This window comes from Sus scrofa, chromosome 12 (genome assembly GCF_054392235.1).
Source record: "Sus scrofa isolate SSC_HxYL_T2T_F1_AM1 chromosome 12, Sscrofa_HxYL_maternal_Yorkshire_Landrace_v2.0, whole genome shotgun sequence".
NCBI classification, from domain to species: domain Eukaryota; kingdom Metazoa; phylum Chordata; class Mammalia; order Artiodactyla; family Suidae; genus Sus; species Sus scrofa.
The window spans coordinates 51,496,104-51,518,765 of NC_139394.1; the positions used below are offsets into that span (position 1 = coordinate 51,496,104).

General features: G+C 48.0%; 1 protein-coding gene across 10 annotated transcripts in view; it reads left to right on the top strand.

Annotated features, from left to right (window-relative positions):
* The window catches only part of VPS53 (VPS53 subunit of GARP complex), a 147,274-nt gene that overhangs the window by 39,549 nt on the left and 85,063 nt on the right, over positions 1–22,662 (top strand). For all 10 annotated transcript variants that reach the window (XR_014821526.1, XR_014821527.1, XR_014821528.1 and 7 more), the window contains exons 5-11: positions 1,528–1,614; positions 5,792–5,907; positions 7,548–7,667; positions 14,155–14,233; positions 17,511–17,654; positions 18,111–18,253; positions 21,262–21,403. Coding sequence is in view for 5 of the 10 variants with exons in the window: in XM_003131813.5 (XP_003131861.1) it covers positions 1,528–1,614; positions 5,792–5,907; positions 7,548–7,667; positions 14,155–14,233; positions 17,511–17,654; positions 18,111–18,253; positions 21,262–21,403 (831 nt within the window). In the remaining 5 variants the exon portion in view is untranslated. The remainder of the gene's footprint in view (positions 1–1,527; positions 1,615–5,791; positions 5,908–7,547; positions 7,668–14,154; positions 14,234–17,510; positions 17,655–18,110; positions 18,254–21,261; positions 21,404–22,662) is intronic.

Below are 22,662 nucleotides of genomic sequence, written 5' to 3' on the forward strand. Positions count from 1 at the left end.
GCAGCTCTTCCACTGGGTACCACTGAGGCAGAGGTTCAGATAGCTCTGTCAGGGCCCTTGTCTCTACATCTCAGCTTCGCTGTCCTCTCTCTTCTGTTAGGGTGTCCTTCTCAGCGAGGCTTTGTGGGCAGAGACGGCCACTCACAGCCCTAGGGTGACACTGGCCTTATCATTACTTTTATAAAAGGCTCAGGAGCCCCGGTTAGGACAGGCCACTCTTTTTTTTTTTTTTTTTTTTTTTGTCTTTTTTGTCTTTTTTAGGGCCGCACCCACAGCATGTGGAGGCTCCCAGGCTAGCAGTCCGGTCGGAGTTGTAGCTGCCAGTCCACACCACAGCCGCAGCAATGCCATATCCGGGCCATGTCTGCTGTCTACACCACAGCTCACAGCAACATTGGATCCTTAACCCACTGAGCGAGGCCAGGGATCGAACCCGCAACCTCATGGTTCCTAGTCGGATTCATTTCCGCTGCACGGTGACGGAAACTCCCCAGGACAGGCCACTCTTAAATCCAAAATAAACAAAGTGCATTTGATGAAACGAAGCGAGTTCTCTTGGCCACTGCATCTGTCCCCAGCACATATGTCTACACATGTGCGGCTGAGCACCCTCCCAACTCCCTGAATATTGCTCCCCAGACCCGCAGAAGCTCCTGTGGGTTGTAATGCTTTTAATGGGTGGCATCTGTCTTTGTAGGTTTTTATTTCAGTGGAAGAATTAGGCTCGTCGTTAGCTTTAAGTGTCCCTTTCTGACGTCATTACCCTGGTTTCTGAGTGGGGTCCTCGTGAATGTCTCTAAGGTTTGCCCAGCTCTAATTTTTTTTTTTTTTTTCTTTTCCTGAAAGCACCATCTTCTGGCACTTCCCAAATCCAGAGAGCTTCCCCTTCCCTCAACTTAGAGCCACTTCTGTCTCCTTGTAGCCTTTGTTTTTTGTTTTCTTTTTGGTTTGGGTTTTTTTTTTTTTTTTTTTTTTTGTTCATTCTGGGACATAGGGAGTTCCCAGGCCAGGGATCAGATCCGAACCACAGTTGCAACCTAAGCTGAACCTGTAGCAATGCCAGATTGCTAACCCACTGTGCTGGGCTGGGGATTGAACCTGCGCCCCAGCGCTCCCAAGACACCGCCAACCCTGTTGCACCACAGTGGGACCTCCTTCCCTGCAGGCTTTGAAGGTTAACGCATACAAGCGCACTTGTGCACACACACACACAGATGTGCCTGTCCTGTTTATCCACTGTCATCAGGATGTGTAGTAATTGCTGGGATAGGGGGAAATGGTTTAGTTTTGAAATTAAAACTTGAAGATGCGAGTTGGCAAGATCCTGAGTATTTATTCGCCTCTATCCAAATCTGTGTCCCAAATCTGTATCTGGCCTCCCCTCTGTCTCTACTGCTTTGGTCTGATAAGCTTGTCAGTTCAAGTGCAGTGACGCAGGAGAGCTTTAGTAATTTTCTTCTGAGGCTCTACTTGATTACAGTGTGGGACTGGTGCTGTCCTGTTTTTCATTTCTTTCTCTTATTCTAGGCACTCGAAGAGGCCCAGAAAGCTATTCAGCAACTCTTTGGGAAAATCAAAGATATCAAGGATAAGGCAGAAAAATCAGAGCAAATGGTGAGTGGAGGTTTCTTCCTGACCCTTTTGTCCCAGAAGAGGAAATTGGCTTCTGGTCCAGTCATACCAATTACTGGGCTTGTTCTTCCCCTTGCTGCCAACGGTGGCGCCCACATCTCCTGGGCCGGCCCTGTGAGCGTGTTCCCCATCCACATCCGCTCGGGGAGCTGCCTGACACTCAGTGACTCGCCCCCTGCTGCCCTCCGTCTGCAGCCCTGTTTTTAAAGAGGGGGAGTTCACTTCTTCCCCTTTCCCCCAAATAGTCTCCTACTCCTTTTGGATTCCTTTCTCTAGCATCACTTTTTTTTTTTTTTTTTTTTTTTTTTTTAGGGCTGCACCTGCGGCATAGGGAGGTTCCCAGGCTAGGGGTCGAGTTAGAGCTGTAGCCGCCAGCCCACCCCATGGCCACAGCAGCGCTGGATCCAGGCCTTGTCTGCAACCTACACCATAGCTCCTGGCAACGCCAGATGCTTAACCCAATGAGCAAGGGCAGGGATTGAACCCGCAACCTCATGGTTCCTAGTCGGATTCGTTAACTACTGTGCCACGACGGGAACTCCTTTAGCATTTGTTCACATCACATATTTCTCAGTTAAAATGTATGTAACTTGGTATCGCTTGAAACTGGATCCCATCGGGGAGGTGGGCTACATGCTGCCCGTGGTACATGCTGATGGCTTTGAGGAAGCTCTCTTTCTGCACAGAGCCCTCTGGTGACATGCTCAGAGGGCCCTGCTGCCCTCAGGGCCAGCATCACCTGCTCCTGCCCCTGGGAGGCTCTGTGAGGTGCCAGCGCCTGGACCCTGATCTGATGACATCACATAATATCCCTGAATTCCAGTTCCTTCCACTGTAAATTAGAATAATAACTACCTCAAAGGGATGTTGTAAGAATTAAATGTATAAAAAACACTGAGCTTAGTATTGAGCTGGTGTTAGTAGCTTGATGAATGAAAGCCTTTTTTAATTTTTTATTTTTTGCTTTATTTATTTCTTTGTTTTTAGGGCCACACCCATGGCATATGGAGGTTCCAGGCGAGGGGTCAAATCGGAGCTGTAGCTGCTGGCTTACGCCACAACCACAGCAACATGGGCTCTGAGCTGTGTCTGCAACTGACACCACAGCTCACGGCAATGCCAGATCCTTAACCCACTGGGCCACAAGGGAACTCCCAAATGAAAGCCATTGTTAATGTCATCCATCTCCCATTTGTTCCGGTTACAAAAACTCCCAACCCTCATTGGCTTCTCTGTCTACATTTGATTATAATCCACACGAGATCAAATCTGAGGTCATGCTCCTTTGGATCCTTCGGTTCTCTTCAGTGGCCGTCTGACGAGATGGGGCAGAGTGCAGAATGCGGGAAGCAGGGGCACAGGCTGGGCAGTTTGATGTCATCAGCGAACAGCATGGCCTCAAGTCAGGCCACCTGCCTTCCCATCCAGCCCCTCCTCTCACTCCCCTCGGACTTTCAACCAAAGACTTCCCAGCTCCACCGCAGCTTCCACCCTTTGAAGTGGGGGTGATAGTCATGCATATGTCATGGGGTTGCGGGGATTCGGGGCGATGATGCCTGGCACGCAGGTTGGCACTGGCTCCGTCATTGTGTCCTAATCTTTAGCTTTTCCCACTCTGACTCCCAGGCAGGCAGTGTTAGGACTTCACTGCCAACCTAGGGTCAAAGGAAGAGAATTCTTTCATCAAAAGACAAAAACCTGGTATTTGTTCTTCATGGCAGAATTAAGTAGACTTTGAGAGGAGGTTGTATGTCATTCAGAGAGGGCTTTGGGGTCCTTTCTGCAGGGCTGCCCCACTCTCAGCACCACCCTTGGTTGTCAGGTGACGCAGTCAGAGGTGACTTTTTTTTTTTTTTTTTTTTTGTCTTTTTGCCTTTACTAGGGCTGCTCCTGCGGTATATGGAGGTTCTCAGGCTAGGAGTCGAATCGGAGTTGTTGACGCAAGCCTACGCCAGAGCCACAGCAACGTGGGATCCAAGCCACATCTGCGACCTACACCACAGCTCACAGCAACGCCGGATCCTTAACCCACCGAGCAAGGGCAGGGATCAAACCCGCAACCTCATGGTTCCTCGTCGGATTTGTTAACCGCTGCGCCATGACGGGAACTCCTCAGAGGTGACTTTTGCTAGCAGTTCCTGCTCATGCTTATCCTCATGGTTCCCATCTGCCAGTCTGGACTGTGGGTCTTCTTCCAGCCAAGGGCGGATGCAGTTACAGCTTGAGTAGACTGCTCCTCATGCCATCTGACGTTTTATTTGAAAGTAGTCGGCTTCCCAGATAGGCTTTGCCACAGGGAAGGGGAGGCAGGTGGAGAGAACGGATGTTTGTGGAGTGTGTCACTCTGCCGAGCGCCACGCCCTTTCTTTTTTGCAAACGAGCTGGCGTAGGCCTCCCAGCAGTCTCAGATGCGTCCTCATCATTATTTTTGTGATTGCCCTTTTTATTGGCAACGAAACTGAGTCTCGGCGAAGCTAAGCAGCTTGGTCTGGGACACGGAGTTGGGGAGGGGAAGAGCTGGCATTCAGCCCGAGAACCGTCTGCCGTGTGTGGTTCTGTCCTTGTTTGGCTGCCGAGGGGTAACAGTCAAGGTAAATGAACTACCCTGTTCTGTTTCGCAGACGGGTCTCATGTGACTGTACCCCGGGCACGAGCTGCCGCTAAAGGTTTTGTTTGGGGAACGACAGGAAGTTCAGTTGAGTCTGGAGACGCGGGGGCAGTATGATGGGGAGGGGTGGGGGGCTGGGAGTAGAACACCAGTCAGCCCCCTTGCAGAGCAAGGAGGGGCCCGAAGGAGGGGCGGAGAGGGACAGATTCTTGAGATGAGGCAGAGGAGGACTATGCAGGATTGAGTGGCTGACTGATAGTGCAGGTGCAGACGAGTACAGATGACACTGACTTTTAACACCGTAGTTGAAGGCCCCGGTGTCAGCACTGCAGCCAAGGGCCAGGGAGGGGCGCAGGGATTTTTTTGGTGGGAAAGGGAATAATGACTTCAGTGTTGACCAAACTCCTGTATTTAGTTTTTTATATCAAAACTTTCCCCAGATTCAGTTAAAATTGTGGTAGGTTCTTACCCCTGCCCCCACAATATTTACAGTTTGGTGGCCTGAAGGTTATAGAGAGAGCAGGCTTCATGGGGCGAGTCCCCGTGAAAGAGGCTTTGTCTGCTAAGATTCAGGTCAAGTCTGCAGGTGTTTGTAGGTGTGAAGCTGAACTGTGCAGGTCATGAACTTTTTATGACTTCATCCAGGATGATCAAATGCTAAAAAATCAGGTCACATGACCTTAACTTACGACTTTTAATGGGAGATCTATGTTTCCAGTGCCCAGAGTGCTTGCACGTGGTATCCATAGCCCCCTCTTCCTTCCGGGTGTCAGAGACCCTGGGAAACCGCGTTGCTCCTCAGGTCTCATGGTCAGTGTGGACTTGGGCTGCTTAGGGACAGGGTCCGCCTAGGTGCTGGTGAAGCTGGAGAGCACCTCGGCCCTGAAGGTGCTTTTCCAATGACCGAAATAGACTTACATTCACAGCTATGGAGTTTCTTTCTCTTGAACCCCCTGGGTCAGCACCATCAGAATTTTATGGATACCTTCTAGAACCTGTGCCTCTCCTCTCTTAACATTGTGTGTTAAGCTTACATTGCAGGGGTTACATTTTAGTCCACTGGAGATTTGAGAGAAATGCTCTCTTTGCTGGAGGCGGGGCAGCAAACCCTAGTTCCTTGATCGAGGACCTCTCAGTTATCCCTTTTGTCCTGAACCGAGGAGCCCTGGTGCCCAAGGCCCCCTTCCCTGATCTTGTTCAGGAGGAGCTAACACCTGCCGGGCTCCTAGACACCTGTGCTCCGTACTAAGCTGCTATTTGGGTTGCTCCATTTGGGATGGAGCATAAATTTCATTTCATTCTCACAACCGAGGGTTGAGTAACCCAGGCTAAAGTCTGCGGAAGACGTGCCAAATTTAATTTAAACAGGCTGATTGGAAATTATTTTGAATCATGTATTGGGAGAACACCTGTGTTTTCTCCAAGGACGGACCCGAGGTGTTTTCGTCCTAACTTCATTTGTGTTATTTTCTTGGGAGGCCACTTGTAGCAGATGGGTTTCTGTCTTTCTTACTCTTCCTCCTTTTTCTCCTGTGGTTTCTCCCTATTTAGGTGAAAGAAATCACCCGAGACATTAAGCAGTTGGATCACGCCAAACGCCACCTGACCACCTCCATCACAACGCTGAACCACCTGCACATGCTGGCGGGCGGCGTGGATTCCCTCGAGTAAGCGCATCAGCATCCCCTTGGGTCCGGGCAGGTGACTGTCAGAGAAACGGGCGCTGTAGGTTCATCTTCTTCTCAGCCAGGAGCGTCTCCGCGCCCTGCCCCACCCCCCGAAGGTCAGCCTCAAGGATGTAGTCACCCCTTTGGCCTTGTGCCCTCTGTCCTCGAGCCGTAGCAGACACCCGAGACGCTGAGGCCGGGGCCAGGTGAGGCTGAAGGGGACCTGCAAAGCCCCTAGAGAATGCCTCCTAGAACATGGGTCATTTGCAGGTGGTAGAGCTCTGCCTCGGAGCCCGCCGGCTGGGGTTGGGCCGTCATCGCCCCAGCCTCTGCCTCAGCGGGGCCGGGCCGTCATCACCCCAGCTCTTGGCCTCAGCGGCACCATCTTGCAGGTACCGTAGAGAAACAGAGCCTTGATTGAGCATTCGACCCACATTTTTTTTTTTTTTTTTTAAACCCATGTTTTTTCAAACACAGTAGCTTCCTATTTGGCTTGGAGAGGGATTCTAAGAAATGGCACATGAGAGCAAGAGGAGTTAAAAACACAGAGCTGGTCGCTGACCACAGAGAAGCAGCCCGGCCTCCTTGACCAGCACGATCCTGACCTTCCTGTTCATGTCCGTGGCCTCTCTCGGGCTGGGATCCCCCCGACCCTCACCCCAGGGTCTTCTCATGTGTGGACAGAGAAAGGGCACCTTCACAGAAATGTAGATGCAGTACCTGACGGCAAACGAGCAGGGACAGACTCCTTCCTGGTCTCTCCCACACGGTGCTTGAGCTTCAGCAAACCCGGGTCCATTCTTCGAGCCGTGTTCAGAGGTCAGCAGGCTGGCGGGAGACGGAAAGGCCAGTGTCCTTGACCCTTTCTCCACTGCGTGGTGTTTTCCCCCAAACCAGCAGACCAGGCAGTGGTAGCACCATAACACCGTGGCTTAAACTTGATCCTGTCTTTTTAGATGCCTCGTAAGGGAAGTCATAAATTATACATGTAATTAAAAAGCTCAACCCTGATGAAAACTCTAGATCTAATAGTTTGTTCCTTCCTTGCTGTGTGTAACTCTTGATTTTATCAGCATCCTTTTATTTAAGCTTCATTAACCTTAGCAGGAGGGAAACTAAACATACCTGACACAGAGGTGCTAAACATTGGCTTAAGGTCTACAGATTTGAATTAACATGGAAGTGCATATAAATGCTCTTTCTTGTATCCTGGGAAGATATGTGTGGTTTACTCAAATGCTGTAACCGTCGAATAAGAGCATCCATACCCCTGTTGTCTATCAAAAGCCTGCTAATCCCATTATACCCAAGTCAAATCCCAAATCCGTAATCTGCCCCCCGACCCAGTGCGACCCATCACTCCCATCCTTTGGTACCTCCCATAGCCCAAGGTCGCTTGGATTTCTGTTTAGAACCAAGTTCAGCCTGCTTGGTGTTGCTTAGGTGGTAATTGTTGCTCTCCCGTACTAACTGATGTCCCCTGAAGGATTTGGACCGGGTCTTATTTTTTTGCCTCCCAGTGCCAAGCACCGTATACCTTCACTGCTCAGGAAATGCGTATCAAATTGAGTTGATGTCTGCTTTAGAGCCAGAGTAGGTCGTGCTGTAGAGTAAGTACTCAGCTTCCTGTTTGCTTGCAGAGCCATGACCAGGCGAAGGCAGTATGGAGAAGTTGCTAATCTTCTTCAGGGCGTCATGAATGTTCTGGAGCACTTCCACAGATACATGGGCATTCCACAGATCCGGCAGCTGTCTGAAAGGTAAGATGTCACTGGAGAAACGCTCTTTTAAGAAAAGAGGAGTGTTCGTGGCAGGGCTGAGGCCTGGACCCTGGCTTCGTCGCTCCTTTCGCCAGTCCCCAACACCTTGCTCTGGCGGCGGCCCCGGGCCCCCCTCCTCCTCCTGGGAGCCACTCCCCTCACATCCTTTTTTTTTTTTTTTTTTCATTTTTGGCCACCCCGTGCCACGTGGAGTTCTCGGACCAGAGGTCAGATCCGAGCCGCAGTTGCAGCCTAAGCCGCAGCTCAGATCCTTAACTCACTGTGCTGGGCCAAGAATCCAACCTGCATCTCAGAGCTCCAAAGACACCGCTGATCTCGTTGCACCACAGTGGGAACTCCATGTCCTTCGTCTTTTGAAAAGCCATTTTAGGCAGGGGTTTCCCTCTTCACCCCTGTCCTACCAGAGTTTCTAGTCCACCCCTCCTCATCTTGCCTGGTTCTGGATTATTTTTTTGTTTTTGTTTTTGTTTTTTTGTCTTTCTGCCTTTTCTAGGGCCACTCCTGCAGCATATGGAGGTTCCCAGGCTAGGGGTCTAATCGGAGCTGTCGCTGCCAGCCTGCACCACAGCCACAGCAACTCGGGGATCTGAGCCGCGTCTGCCACCTACACCACAGCTCATGGCAACGCCAGATCCTTAACCCACTGAGCGAGGCCAGGGATTGAACCCGCAACCTCATGGCTCCTAGCTGGATTTGCTAACCACGACGGGAACTCCTGGTTCTGGATTCTTATTAAAATCTTTTCATTATTTCTGAGCTTCTGGGGCAGGAGGGGGAGGGGTCACCCCATGTGACTTATCGTAGAAATGCCAAAGCGCCCTTCGGGAATGTGGGAACAGAGCTTGGCGGAACACTCGGGAAATCACCACCCTTTCCCTCCTCCTTCCAGCTGCTTCACACGTAGAGCTGGCTGACCGCCATATCACACTGGGGCTGTGACGCAGCCAAGGGAGCAGACAAACGGGGCTCTGTGAGCTGCAGGGAGGAAGGGAGCTTGGCGAGAAGGCAGACTTGCTTTGGGTGGACGGGGCGGGGAGAAGCATCCCTCCCCTCACCCTCCTGATCGTCTGGACTCGATCCTTTTCCGCAGTCACTTGCTCGTCTCTTCACTTACCGAGTAGATATTTATCGCGCACTTTCTGTGTTCTAGGCCCCGTGCTGGGCTACTGAGGGTGCAGCGATAAGAGAGAGGTAGTGTGGAGAGGAGAGACTGATTGAAAGTTTCGTATAGGGTGGATATAACAGAACTGGTCTCGGCTGTGCAGGCAGAGGGTCTCAGAAGCGTAATTGATAGACTCAGCCTTTTTTTTTTTTTTTTTTTTTTTTGGTCTTTTGTCTATTTAGGGCCGTGCCTGTGGCATATGGAGGCTCCCAGGCTAGGGGTCCAATTGGAGCTACAGCTGCCAGCCTCTACCAGAGCCACAACAACGCAGGATCCGAGCCTTGTCTGCGACCTACGCCACAGCTCACGGTAACGCCGAATCCTTAACCCACTGAGTGAGGCCAGGGATCAAACCACAACCTCACGGTTATTAGTCGGGTTTGTTAACCACTGAGCCACTGCAGGAACTCCTTTAACCTCATCTTAAATGATTAGGTGGGATCTTACCACCCAGACAAGGAGAAGGGAAAATAGAGAACATCCCAGGCCTTAGGGAGACGATGGCGGCTGCAAGGCCGTGTCTCCGTAGGCCGGGTCAGGTTTTATCCACCTGGCTGGGAATCTGTTCTTCAGTCTGTGGACAATGTAAGTTTTTAAGCAGGGAGAAACATGGTCTCATTTGCATTTTGCGAAAGTCTCATGGGTTCTAGTAGGTACAGGAGCCTGGAGACTGGGGTATGTTCTGGATTAGAAAAGATGGAGACCGTGACAGTGACCGTGAGGTCAAGGAGATGTGGGGAGGTGTCGGTTACCCGAGGGTGGGATGGGCACTGTGTTAGCAGCGTTGAGGCAGAACTGAAGGTTATTTATAAAAAGCACTGTAGGGACAACAAGAGAATGCACTCTTTTAGGATTCTTGCCTTTTAACATTTTTCTCAGAGACGTGGTTTAATAAATTTAAAGGAACTTAGTGATCACTGCTGTAATGACACTGCCTTTAAAAAGAGAAAAAGGAGAGTTCCTCTTGTGGCTCAGTGGAGCCTGACTAGTACCCATGAGGACCCTCACTCAGTGGGTTAAGGATCCAGCGTTGCCGTGAGCTGTGGTGTAGGTTGCAGATGAGGCTCGGGTCCTGCGTTGCTGTGGCTCTGGCATAGGCCGGTGGCTGCAGCTCTGATTAGACACTTAGCTTGGGAACCTCCATATGCCACAGGTGCCCTAAAAAGACCAAAAAAAGAAAAGAAAAAAAGAAGAGTAAAATTCTGTTGATATAGTTTGGTGTCCCAGCCGTTCATTATCATGTAGGGTTGCTGCAAACACAGGAGGAATCACTTTTCTTTCAGTTCATTTCACAACTTTCTATTTGCAAAAATTTGCATTGATTAGTGGAATATACATGCTATTAAGTAACGCAAAAAATAACAGAAAGGAAGAAACCTCTTGTTTTCAGTGCCTGACTGTAATTGTTTTTCAAGAGGCACTAAAAGTTTGAGGAAAGTCCAGACTTTCTTATTTTTAGCATCATTTCTGGTGAATTTTCCTTCCTTAAGTTTATATCGTGATGGTAGAACCATCTGGAAATGATAGAAATAGCTTGTTTGTTTGGGGGGAGGGGAGAAGGCAGGAGAGTTACACCCTGTGCACTACTTCGGTTTCTCGAACTTAACAGCCTGCCGTCTTCTGTAAACTGTGGAAGTTGCAGCGAAAGTTAGGTTCTGAAATCTTTGCCTGTACACTTGAAATATGAAGTTGAGGGACTTTGATTTGAATATAGCTGGTTCTTCAACTACCCTTCTGGAAAATGCTTCAAAGTTAATGTAGTGTTGAAGGAAAGATTTTTTTTTTCCCCTTTAATGTCGTCTTTACATTTCAAATCCTCCTGGCTTAAGAAGATCCACGAAAGCCAATGTGTCTAATGAGTCCGTGTCTCCCGAGGAAGAATGGAAGGTCTCGCTTTCTCCTGAAACCCAGGCAGCCGTCGAATGGCGCCATGTTGTTCAGGGCTCTTTCTAACCACTTGTACGTGAGAGGTACTTGGCAGGCTGCGAGGCATCACGGGGCGTCGGGATGAAAGAAACCCATGTGAAGAATGGAAAGGCCTGACCGTGACAGGTTCTTTCTGAGAGAACTTCAGTTTCAAAAGTGAGGATTTCGAAAGTGTAAGGGCTGTGCCTGATGATCTCGAAGCGTCCCACTGACTCACTCTAAGATGCTGGGTTGAGATTCTTTATAGAGCCTGTCTGTCTGGAAATGGAGCAGCTGACTCATCTGACTGACTAACCCTTCTGTCCGGTACAGACTGTATTTTGGGAGGTCCTTTTATTGCAAACCGTTGAGGGTACTGTCTTTGAGACTGTCGTTCACATGGTTTGGGAAGCATCAGGGGTATTTTATCCATAAATGTCGAAGTGGTTTTCGTAGTTGGTTGTCCCTCTGAAATCTGATAGCACATTCAGGGAAGGGCGCCTTCGAACAACCCTTGGTCACGTGGCGTGAAGGACCCTAAAAGACAGTGGGTTGACCTTCATTTCCAGGCGGCACACTGTATTATTTTTCATTTCCTACGAGTGGTCAATGCTGAACTGTCACTACCCACCCAGGCCGAGCCTCTTTGGATGCCAGGGGGAATTTTTACTCCCCCTCTGTTAGTCGTAGATTGATTTGCATAAGGGTAACTGGGCCATCTTGGAAGCTGAACTCAAATAGATGCTCTGCTAACAGAATCTGTTCATCCGTCTCTTTTTAGGGTCACATCTGCGGCATATGGAGATTCCCAGGCCAGGGGTCAGATCGGAGCTACAGCTGCTGACCTACACCACGGCCACAGCGACACGGAATCCGAGCCGTGTCTGCGACCTACATCACAGCTCACGGCAACGCCGGATCCTTAACCCATGGAGTGAGGCCAGGGATCGGACCTGAAACCTCATGGTTACAAATGGGATTCGTTTCTGCTGTGCCACAGCAGGAACTCCCAGGACTTACTTTTCATTGTTACAAGAGGAAAGAGTAGAAAGGAATGAGGCTGAAGGTGTGTTCTTTTAAGCGTGTTGACGTTTTTCTAGGATCTTGCTTAAACAGCTGGTGGTAAAGACTGCTATTCATATCTTACCCTGAAAGTGCACGGCTCATGGCTTGGGTTTCTCGATACCATCAGTAATGTCAGTAAGGGAAGTGGTTGCTCTTTCATCCGAGTCACTGGTAGACACTTCAGAAACTATGCTTGGAAAGATGTGCAAAAGCTTATTGTTCTGCTCCAGCATTAATTATTCATCCCACTTGCAGTCACCTGCAAGGATGGATGCTGTTGCCAGCTAGCACTGTACGGTGGGTGTTGTGAAAGAATCAGGACTGGGGAGGATACTGAAAGGCCTCCATCCTCACCCTTTTATTTCAAAACTCTTGTTAGTTGTGACCCACAAAGGGGAAATGACTTATTTAGGACTACATGTAGCTCATTAGGGGCATAGCTAAGACTAGGCTATCTGAAAGGGTGGCCTTGGAAATGGATTGAAAAAGAGGCCAAGGGGCTCTGTCAGTCACAGTGTTGGTGCTTCACCCTCTTTTCTGCACCTCTCATGGGCTCCGTCTTTTCAGGCGCCCCGATTTCAGATCTGGTTAAGAATACGGAGTTAGGGGATTGTCGGGTGGGGAGGGTGACAGGCAGGGCTGGAAGCATCGGATCCCTGAGATGCTTTGGAGCCCTGAGAATAAGACTGTGACTGTCCCTGGGTGGGGGGACGGGGGCAGAGCTTCCGATCCAGAAATTATCCTGTGGCTTAGGAGAGAGTGAACCGGGATCCCTGTGTCCTGCCAAGACCAGAGGAGGAACAGAGGGGCCTGAGGCTCTAGAAGCTCTGTCTTGTGACCTGGCATCAGGGGAGACTGTCTGCCTGGCCCGATCTGTGGAGTCATAAGACCGCGAAGGTCCAGTTTTACAAAAGCATGTTCTCGTCTCTCCCAGTAGAGCTCCTACTCCAGGCTTCTTTCCCCTGCTCCGTTGGGCAGTGCTAAACAACGGGTGGCCCTGATTCTGCTCCAGTGGTGGTTATAATGCTGTCCTTTCTAGCCCCCTTGCAAAATGACTAAAGGGGCTGCAAACCCACCTGTAAGGGTGGCTTTAAACATTTTGAAGATAGTGGAAGAACCCTGGAAAGTATTGGGAGTAAGACATAATTATAACTATGCCACAGAAAAAAACAGACTGTTTTGGGTCCTGCCTATCCCCTCATTAAAAAAAAAAAAAAACAACGCTGTAGGTTGCCAAGCACTGCCTGGCTGCCTGGTAGCCAAAGAAATTGTGGTTTTGAGCTGTTCACTGCTTCTAGAAACTTCAAAAAAGTTAATTCCAAAGTAACAGGGTGGAGACCAAAAAAGGAAGAACACCATTTTATGGTGCTTTTAGCAAAGATAAAATATTGGCGGCCGGCCCAGGGCAGTCCAGCTCTGAGGATGGCGGGCGGAGGACGAGCACAGGGGGCGCCGACCCACGGCTCCCGGCCCCTGCCAGCAGCTTCTCCTTCCTCCTCTTTCCTTTAAGCTGACAGGTGTTTCTTGAGTTCCTCGTTTCCATACAAACCACTGTGGTCAATACTGACCTTGCTTTCGAACTGATTTTCAGTGTAACTCAGTTTTCATCTTCATTATCTTCTGGGCGAACTTAAATCTTCATTCAAGGGCCTTCACTCTCAATAACAAGTTTACTTTATCGTTTGACTCTTTTTACTTGAAGAAATATTCTTTTGTGTGTGGGGTTTTTTTTGGCAGGCGGGGCGGGGCATGCCCGTGGCATGTGGAAGTTCATGGGTCAGGGTTTGAACTTGCACCACAGCAGCAGCCTGAGGCACAGCAGTGACAGCGTCAGAGCCTTAACCCTCTAGGCCAACTAGGGAACTGCTAGAAAATGTTCTTTTTGTGCATTTGTTAAAACTTAGGATTCTGATGTTGGTTTCTGGGTTGAATAAAGAGCAATTCTGGAAGATGCTGACGCCCTCCTTCCGTCCTGTCCTCCGAGGAGCAGGAGGGTAGTGGTACCAGTACCCTGCAATGGATTTATGTTTGCCTTGGGCATTATTATATAGCATTTCCCTGCAGCATAACCCCTCTGATGACATGACAGGTAAGGGGTGGCCTGGAAGAACTTGGGATGTAGAAAATCCACACCTGGTAAATCCGATGCCTGGGTCCTGGTCGTGAACCGACTGCTAAGGTGTGTGACCTCTGTTAACTAGCCGCCCCTGCCCTCCTCCTGGATAATCCCTAAAGACTCTGGCAGTTCTGACCCCTCCGGATCTTTGCATAATTACTTAACGGAGATTTGAAAATTCCTCCGGGCAGTGATGTGTTGTTCTCTTTTCCCTTCAGAGTGAAGGCCGCCCAGACTGAGTTAGGACAGCAAATCCTGGCCGATTTTGAAGAAGCATTTCCTTCCCAGGGTACCAAGGTACTGTTTGGCATTTTCCCTTCCTCTTTAGATGTCATCACCGTTCTTGCCTGACACGCAGCTCGCTACAGGTGCTCTCCATGTACCATCCCAGAGGCCTTTGCTGGCAGCCGTAAGGTCCGTCTGCCAGAGTTCAGAGTAACGAGACCATCCTTGATGTTAAACGTCCCAGAGCCATGTTGATCTCCTCTGTGTCCTCTCAGCATCAGAAAGCAAAGGTTTGCTTTGGTTTAGTTTAATGTGTATCAAACCGAATACCTTTTTTTTTTTCTGAAGACCACACCTGCAGCATATGGAGGTTCCTAGGCTAGAGGTTGAATCCAGTTGCAGCTGCCAGCCTACACCACAGTCACAGCAACACTAGATCCTTAACCCCCTGAGCAAGGCCAGGGATCGAACCCTGGTCCTCACGGATACTAGTCGGGTTCATTGACCGCTGAGCCGCAACGGGAACTCCCTGTCAAATCTAATATCTTGTCTGCCTGGTAAATTTCTATCTTCTCATGGCCATATTTTAAAAAAACCATGTTTTTTCAAGCCACAGTGTTTTTAGCATAGTTACATAACTTTTTGGTTTCAGTTTGGTGAAGAGACAACTGGGAGGAGCGTCCCCAGGCTTATGTAACTCTGAAAGGGACACAGGAGGCTCGCTTCTAATGATCAGAATCCTGATCTTTGGAAGTAATCTCCTCAGCTCTCACTGGGAGCAGAGCTCTTATTGTTGTGTCTGCAAAACCCACAGTATTTCGCTTCCAGCTCTTGGTTACATTGCTCGTCCGTGTAACACACTTCCCCTTCCTTGGCCGTCATCGTGCTGGGGTAACTGCTTTTAGCTCCATCCTTCAAATTGTAGCAGACATAATCTTAATGCTTTGCATGTGTCTGGGAGAGAAGAACCTTCAGAAGGATTTTTTTCCCTCTCTCATTTGAGCTCTTTTGGGAGAGAGAGCTGTGCAGCGCAGAAATGAGCCGAAGCCCACACCAGAAGCACCATTTGGTGGGTGGATCTGGGGGTATATGTCCATTTACCGAGCCAAGGGCGCTTCTGGGACCTGCTCTGTGATTCAATAACTGGAAATATCTTTGTTGCTTTTCTTTGCACCTCATAAAAGAAACTTGGGAAGTAGGTGGGGTAGCTGCCCCAGCTTTGTAGATTACTTGCTATAGGAAACCTGCCCCTGATTTTAGTGTCTGCATACATTCTGGCTGTCTTGTAGCAATCAGGTGTGTTTTTTGTTTGTTTGTTTGTTTTAGGGCCACACCTGCGGCATACGGAAGTTCCCAGGCTAGGGGTCTAATCGGAGCTGTAGCTGCCAGCCTACATACACAACAGCCACAGCAACGCCAGATCCGAGCTGCATCCTCTACCTACGCCACAGCTCACGGCAACACCGGATCCTTAACCCACTGAGCAAGGCCAGGGATCAAACCCGCAACCTCATGGTTCCTAGTCAGGTTTGTTTCCGCTGCGCCATGACAGGAACTCTGCAATCAGATGTTTTATGTGCAGTATTCCTTTGTGGACTTCATCTTCCTTACTCTTACAGGGAGTTCATATTGGAAAGCCCTTCTGTAGAAGGATACTCACAAATTATAGTCATTGTGGAATTCCCTGATGGCCTAGTGGTTTAAGGATTCAGCATCGTGAGTGCTGTGGCTCAGGTTCAATCCTTGGCCCAGGAACTTCCACATGCCACTAAAATAAATTAATTAAAATAAAATTTTTTCAAAATTATAGGCACTAGCCACTTCTTAGTCCAGGGTCTGCTTTACTGTACCTCGCTGTCCACCCTGGTTTTAGGAGGTTTCAGAGACATGGATGAAGCCCACCTTTATCATTTAGGAAAAACTAACGTTGACCTACTTTTTATCTTTTTCTTGGACCCCATGAGGCAGGTAAGGTTAAAAATTTTTCTTTAACATCTTGCTTCCCTTTTCTCTGACTTAATGGTTTTTTGTTTTTGTTTTTTGTTTTTTTGTCTTTTTAGGGCCGCACCCACAGCACATGGAGGTTCCCAGGCTAGGGGTCAAATCAGAGCTGTAGCCACCAGCCTCCGCCAGAGCCACAGCAGCCCGGGATCCGAGCCGTGTCTGCGACCTACACCGCAGCTCACAGCAACAACGGCTCCTTAACCCACTGAGCGAGATCAGGGATCGAACCCGCAACCTCATGGTTCCTAGTCGGATTCGTTAACCACTGAGCCACAATGGGAACTCCTCTTAAGTCCTTTTTAAACAAAAAAATCTGAGTACATGAGCCCATAGGTTTTGGTTTCTGTGACTTCTCTGTCAGATCAGATGTTTTCATCCAGAGGCAAGACTTGAGCCGTCAGAGTGCTCAGCAGATGACAGAACAGCCACTCAGCACAGAGCGAGTCTGCATTCTAACAGTTTAGCTCTTGGGCACCTTAAGTAATACTCCGTAGGAAACTCATGAACTTCAGTTGAGATGGATAAACTGGACAGAACTGACCAAAAAAGGGTCATAAAGATTTGGAAGATCCTTAATCATCACCTAGTTAAAGTCCATTACTTTTTTTTTCATTTATTTTTCAGATGGGTTTCAATAACTGTGCCAAAGCTGCATGGCTCTTCAGCCAAGCCAAGAGTAGATGCCAGGTGTTTTTCTTACTCTGGTCCACTCAGCCAGCCTTGTCTATTCAGCGAGTTACTGTAAAGAAAGGTTCAGCGAGACTGAATTGCTTTTAGTGACAGCAGAGGCCTTCCCATCATGACGTATGCTACAGCCCTTGAGAGTCTGCTACTGTTTTTTTCAGGTCGGGGGGCCAGTATAGTACTATTTTACCTTTGGCTGCCTGTCTGCATGGTTTGGAATCTATTTAGGTTTTAAATACCACCACACTTCTTGGCACAAATATGGTACCTTAAGAAGAGGAATCCAAGGCTGGACTCAGGGGAAAGTGGCATGTGTGGGGTGAGACTGGTATCATTCTGATTTTTAGGGCTCTTCAGCAAGGTGATTTCAGTTGCACTCAGAGAGCAGAATTTCCTCCCATCATCGTTGGCCCTGTTTCCAAAATGTCTCGTTGCTGATTCACAGAGTAGCTTTTATATTGGCTCCTGCAGACGAGCGTAATGATTCTTTCGTCGAGGAACAAGTAACTAAACTCTCCATCCCCAGCACAAGAATGAGTGTCAGGGGAGTGGAAGTAGCAATAACATCATGAGTGGGACAAGAAGCAGCAGCTGTCAGAGGCCAGAAGATTTAAGGGACATTTCTGGCTTCTGAACCCATGTGTGTTGTTTGTTTTGCCAGAGGCCGGGAGGACCGAGCAATGTCCTGAGAGATGCGTGTCTGATTGCCAATATTTTGGACCCCAGAATCAAACAGGAAATCATCAAAAAGTTTATTAAACAGCATCTGTCAGAGTACCTAGTACTTTTTCAAGAAAACCAGGATGTAAGTATTGACCAAATGAAATCAGTTGCTACCTTTGAATTTTATTGAAAATTGAACTCTCTCGAGTCTATGATTTATACTTTATTAGCACCACAGTCTTAAAATGTTGATTGTTGCACCATGAATCCTAAGGGCTGACTGTACAGCTCAGTGATTCTTAACCATTTTGGAGTCACTGACCCTTTGGAGACATTAATGAGAGCTACAGATCTTCTCCCAAAAAGGCATCTATGCATCAGACTTTGAAGACAGTTTCAGGAAATTTGTAGACCCCTGAAGCCCAGTCACAGACCTCACGTTAAGAGCCTCTGGATCAAGTGAAAAAGTAGCCTGGATTCTTTAAAACCCTGAGAAGTACATTGGTTATGTCTTCCTTGGTTGTGGGTTTTTGTTTATTTCCTTCAACTGTTACTGCTTGTTAGCTCTGAAGTGGATTTTGTGTCCCTGCCTCCCAAGGTTGCCTGGCTGGACAAAATTGACAGACGCTATGCCTGGATCAAACGCCAGCTCGTGGACTATGAGGAGAAGTACGGCCGGATGTTTCCGCGAGAGTGGTACATGGCTGAGAGGATCGCGGTGGAATTTTGCCACATCACAAGGTAGATAGATGCCAGTGATGCATGGGTGTTGATTGAAATCCATGGAAACCAATCGTCCAGTCTCTATGGGTTCTGGGTTTTCTTGTGGATTTGGTACCTCTCCTGTTTTGTTTGTTTGTTTGTTTGTTTAAAAGTCATCATTCATGAGAACGGCTTTCCCTGTGCTGGATTATCTCCCCTCAGAAGACTCCTTTTGTGTCGAAAGTCAGATTTTATATACCCCAGACCGACTCCCAAACTCCAGCTGCATCTGTGTGCCACCTTCTGCAGCTTCAGAGTTCCAGCCCTAGGACGGAGAGCATTACATGAAGGGAGGCAAAATGGAAACGGGTCCATGAGCGCCCTGGGCCAGTAGCCTAGAGCCAGAGCGCTTGTCTGTGCGTTGGTTTTGCCTTAAGAGTGGTACACAGGCAGCAGTCTGTTCTCACCTTTGCTCTAGGACTTTGTTTTAGCCTCGCCCTTGCCTTGAACAGCCTGCCTGCCTTAACCAACTGAAAGCTCATCAGCCAGCTTTCCCTGTAGTGATTCATTGCCCCCCATTTTCCCATGTGTCTGTATCTCGTATGTCAGTGTGTAGTGAGTATGCATATCCATCATCGTTTTGCTGTTTTGACTTGCCAGGTAGATGGTTCCAGAGGGACAGGGGAGGTGTCTATTTCAGTGACATAGGAGACTCTCAGGAAACAGTTGTTGAGCAAATTTCCCATCCCTAGTACAGTGATGGGAAATTTGGATAGTTAATAATATTGGCATCCGAGTGTTCTGAGCATTTTAAAGACCTTCTCTCATTCATCCTGTCTTCAGCTTCCATGAGTGTAGCCCAGGGCCGGGTAGTCCCTTTATGTCAAAGAATTAAAGCCCAAGAAGCATAGATCAGTGTATCCATGACAAAACTAAAGTCAGAGGCATATATATATATATATATATATTTTTTTTTTGTCTTTTTCTAGGGCTGCTCCTGCAGCATATGGAGGTTCCCAGGCTAGGGGTCTAATCGGAGCTGTAGCCACCGGCCTACACCACAGCCACAGCAACACAGGATCCAAGCCGTGTCTGCAACCTATACCACAGCTCACGGCAGCGCTGGATCCTTAACCCAGTGAGCAAGGCCAGGGATCAAACCTGCAACCTCATCGCTCTTAGTCGGATTCGTTAACCACTGAGCCACAATGGGAACTCCTGAGGCAAATTTTTATTCTTTCCTTGTAGTTACACTAAAACAGTGGTGGTAACTGGGTTTTATTAGTTACACAGTCTCTTCTAGTAGTGCACAGTTACATGAACTCCAAGTTAATTTTTTAAAAAGAGTCCCATATCTGAGCAAAACTCAGTTACCTTAGAATTCATGATAGTCGTCTGTCGTCTGTCTTTTTTTTTTTTTTTTTTTTTTTATGGCTGCATCCACAGCAGGTAGAAGTTCCCGGGCCAGGGATTGAATCCAAGCCACAGCTGTGAACTAGGCCCCATCTATGGCAACACCAGATCCTTTAACACACTGTGTTGGGCCAGGGGTCGAACCCACACCTCCACAGCTACCCAAGCCGCTACAGTCAGGTTCTTAACCCACTGCACCACAGTGGGAACTCCAGTTAGTCACCTGTTTTAAAAATCATAGAATACACAGAAATTCCCTGGTGGCCCAGCTGGTTAAGAATCTGGCATTGTCACTGCTGTGGCTTGGGGTTGCTGCTGTGAAATGGGTTTGACCTCTGGCCTGGGAGCTTCTGAATGCCGAAGGTGCAGCCAAAGAAAATAAAATTATAGAGTTTAGTCAAGTTGTATGCTTTAAAATTGGTGGGAGTTTCTTAAGGGCTGTTGGCTCTTGGTTTTTTTTTAAAGTAGGCTTTATTTTTTAAGAGCAGTTTTCTGTTCACAGCAAAATTGAGAGGAAGATATGCAGAAATTTCCCATATACCCTCTGCCCCCTGACACACAGCCTCCCCCATTATCAGCATCCCTGACGATAGTGTACATATGTTACGCTCCATGAACCTGCACTGGCACATCGTTATCATCCAGGGTCCGAAATTTGCTTTAGGGTTCACCCTTGGTGTCAGACATTCTATGTGGTGGGTTTTTTTCAGAAACACATTTGCTACCATGGATTTAGATAACCTTTTATACTGATTCAAAGTCAGTTGCTCTTGTCACTTTCTAAGTCCTGATTAGCAAAGAAAGAGTGAATTCCTTGAGAAATTGATCATTCTCTTTAGCCTACAGTTCAGTGACTTGCAAAATTAATTTTCTGTGAAAAATGAAGTCCGCAGCAGACTGAGAGTGTACCAAAGCCAACAGATCTTTGTGTCAGCTCCTGCCAGTGTTGCTGCCAAGCTTTCATTGTTTGAATTTTGGCTAAAATCCTGCAGCTACCTAATTCTCAGTAAATTCAGAGGCTGTTTGATTTTTGACATTTATTTGTGTGGGAAGATGATCATAGCTCAATGCTTACTAAGGGTTCTTGTGTCACTTGCAACTTACATTCTGAGATGGAGCACTTGAGTGCTTTTTTTTTAATTGGTGGATAATTTCACCTTAAAATTCTTTTTTTTTTTTTTTTTGTCTTTTTGCCATTTCTTGGGCTGCTCCCGCGGCATATGAAAGGTTCCCAGGCTAGGGGTCTAATAGGAGCTGTAGCCCCCGGCCTACGCCAGAGCCACAGCAACGTGGGATCCGAGCCGCGTCTGCAACCTACACCACAGCTCACGGCAACACCGGATCGTTAACCCACTGAGCAAGGCCAGGGATCAAACCCGCAACCTCATGGGTTCCTAGTCAAGATTCGTTAACCACTGAGCCACGACGGGAACTCCTTAAAGTTCTTATTTAGAGTATTTTTATTCTCCAAGCATTAAACTTAGTTGACTATAGACCTCAGGTTTTGAAATGACCACATGCTTTTTGTTTTTTGGGGGTTTTTTGGTTTTTTTAGTATACGCTAAAGCCACTTTCTTTGTCTTGGCTCACATGGTATGTTTGTTCAATAACGTTCTCATTTCTTTGATTTGAAGGACGGAACTTGCCAAGATCATGCGTACTCGAGCAAAGGAAATTGAAGTGAAATTGCTTCTTTTTGCTATTCAGAGAACAACGAACTTTGAGGGCTTTCTTGCAAAACGCTTCTCTGGGTGCACCCTGACCGATGGCACTCTGGTAAGACTGTCCTAAGAGGAGCTGGCCAAGAAATGAGTGGCTGGGGCTGACGGGTGGGTGGGCTTCATTTCAGAAATTTTTCACGGTGTGGTGGTTCCGTCCATGGGCTCAAGTGCTTCATCCCCCATCCCAGGGATTTCAATAACTTCATGCCAGTAGTCACACCAAGTCCTCTGTGGCTTTATTGTTGGTCTGTTAGGCAGTGCTTCATGTTTTTAGAATGGCCGGTCATCGCTTTATCGAAGGGTTGGCCCTATTTTGCAGACTAGTAATTTTGCAAGTCACAGAGGCTGCACATATTCAGTCAGAGATACCTTATAACGTGATCACCTCTTGGGTGTTCCAGTTAGGATGTGTTTAGAGGAAGATGTACCAAGAAAGAGGAGAATTGCAGCCTTAAAAGCAGAAAATGGTGATTTTTGTGATCACCTCTTGGGTGTTCCAGTTAGGATGTGTTTAGAGGAAGATGTACCAAGAAAGAGGAGAATTGCAGCCTTAAAAGCAGAAAACGGTGATTTTTGTAACGTCCATCATTGAAGAGTGGTTAAATAAAATATGCGTGTTTGTCCTGTGGAGTAGGTCTAGCAGTTTGGAAGTGGTGGTATGGGAGAAAGATCTTGATGTGCTGTCACAGAAAGAAAACCTCTCAGGGCTGTTAGGTGCAAAATGTAAGCTGCGGCCCAGTGTAGATGCTGTAATTCTGTTGGTGTAAGAAGCATGTTTATGGATGTAAATCTCTTAAGAGGAAGGTCTGGAAATGTTAACATTGGATGTCTCTGGGGAGGGGAGTTGGAGTGAGAATAGGTTGAGGCAGAATTTTTTTTGTTCATTTTACTCTACTCTTTTGTTTGAATTATTCTTCCTTTTGGTGGGGGCGTGGGTGGCGTGCTTGTGACATGTGGAAGTTCCTAGACCAGGGATAGAACCCGCACCACAGCAGTGACCCAAGCCACTGCAGTGATGCTGCCGGATCCTTAACCCACTGTGCCACAAGGGAACTCCTGAATTTTTCTTATACAAACACATACTTTTTTCTTTTTTAAAAATTTTTATTGAGTTCCCGTCGTGGCTCAGTGGTTAACGAATCCAACTAGGAACCATGAGGTTGCGGTTTGATCCCTGGCCTTGCTCAATGGGTTAAGGATCCGACGTTGAAGACGGATGTAGGTTGCAGATGTGGCTCGGATCCCTCGTTGCTGTGGCTCTGGTGTAGGCCAGCGGCTACAGCTCCGGTTCGACCCCTAGCCTGGGAACCTCCA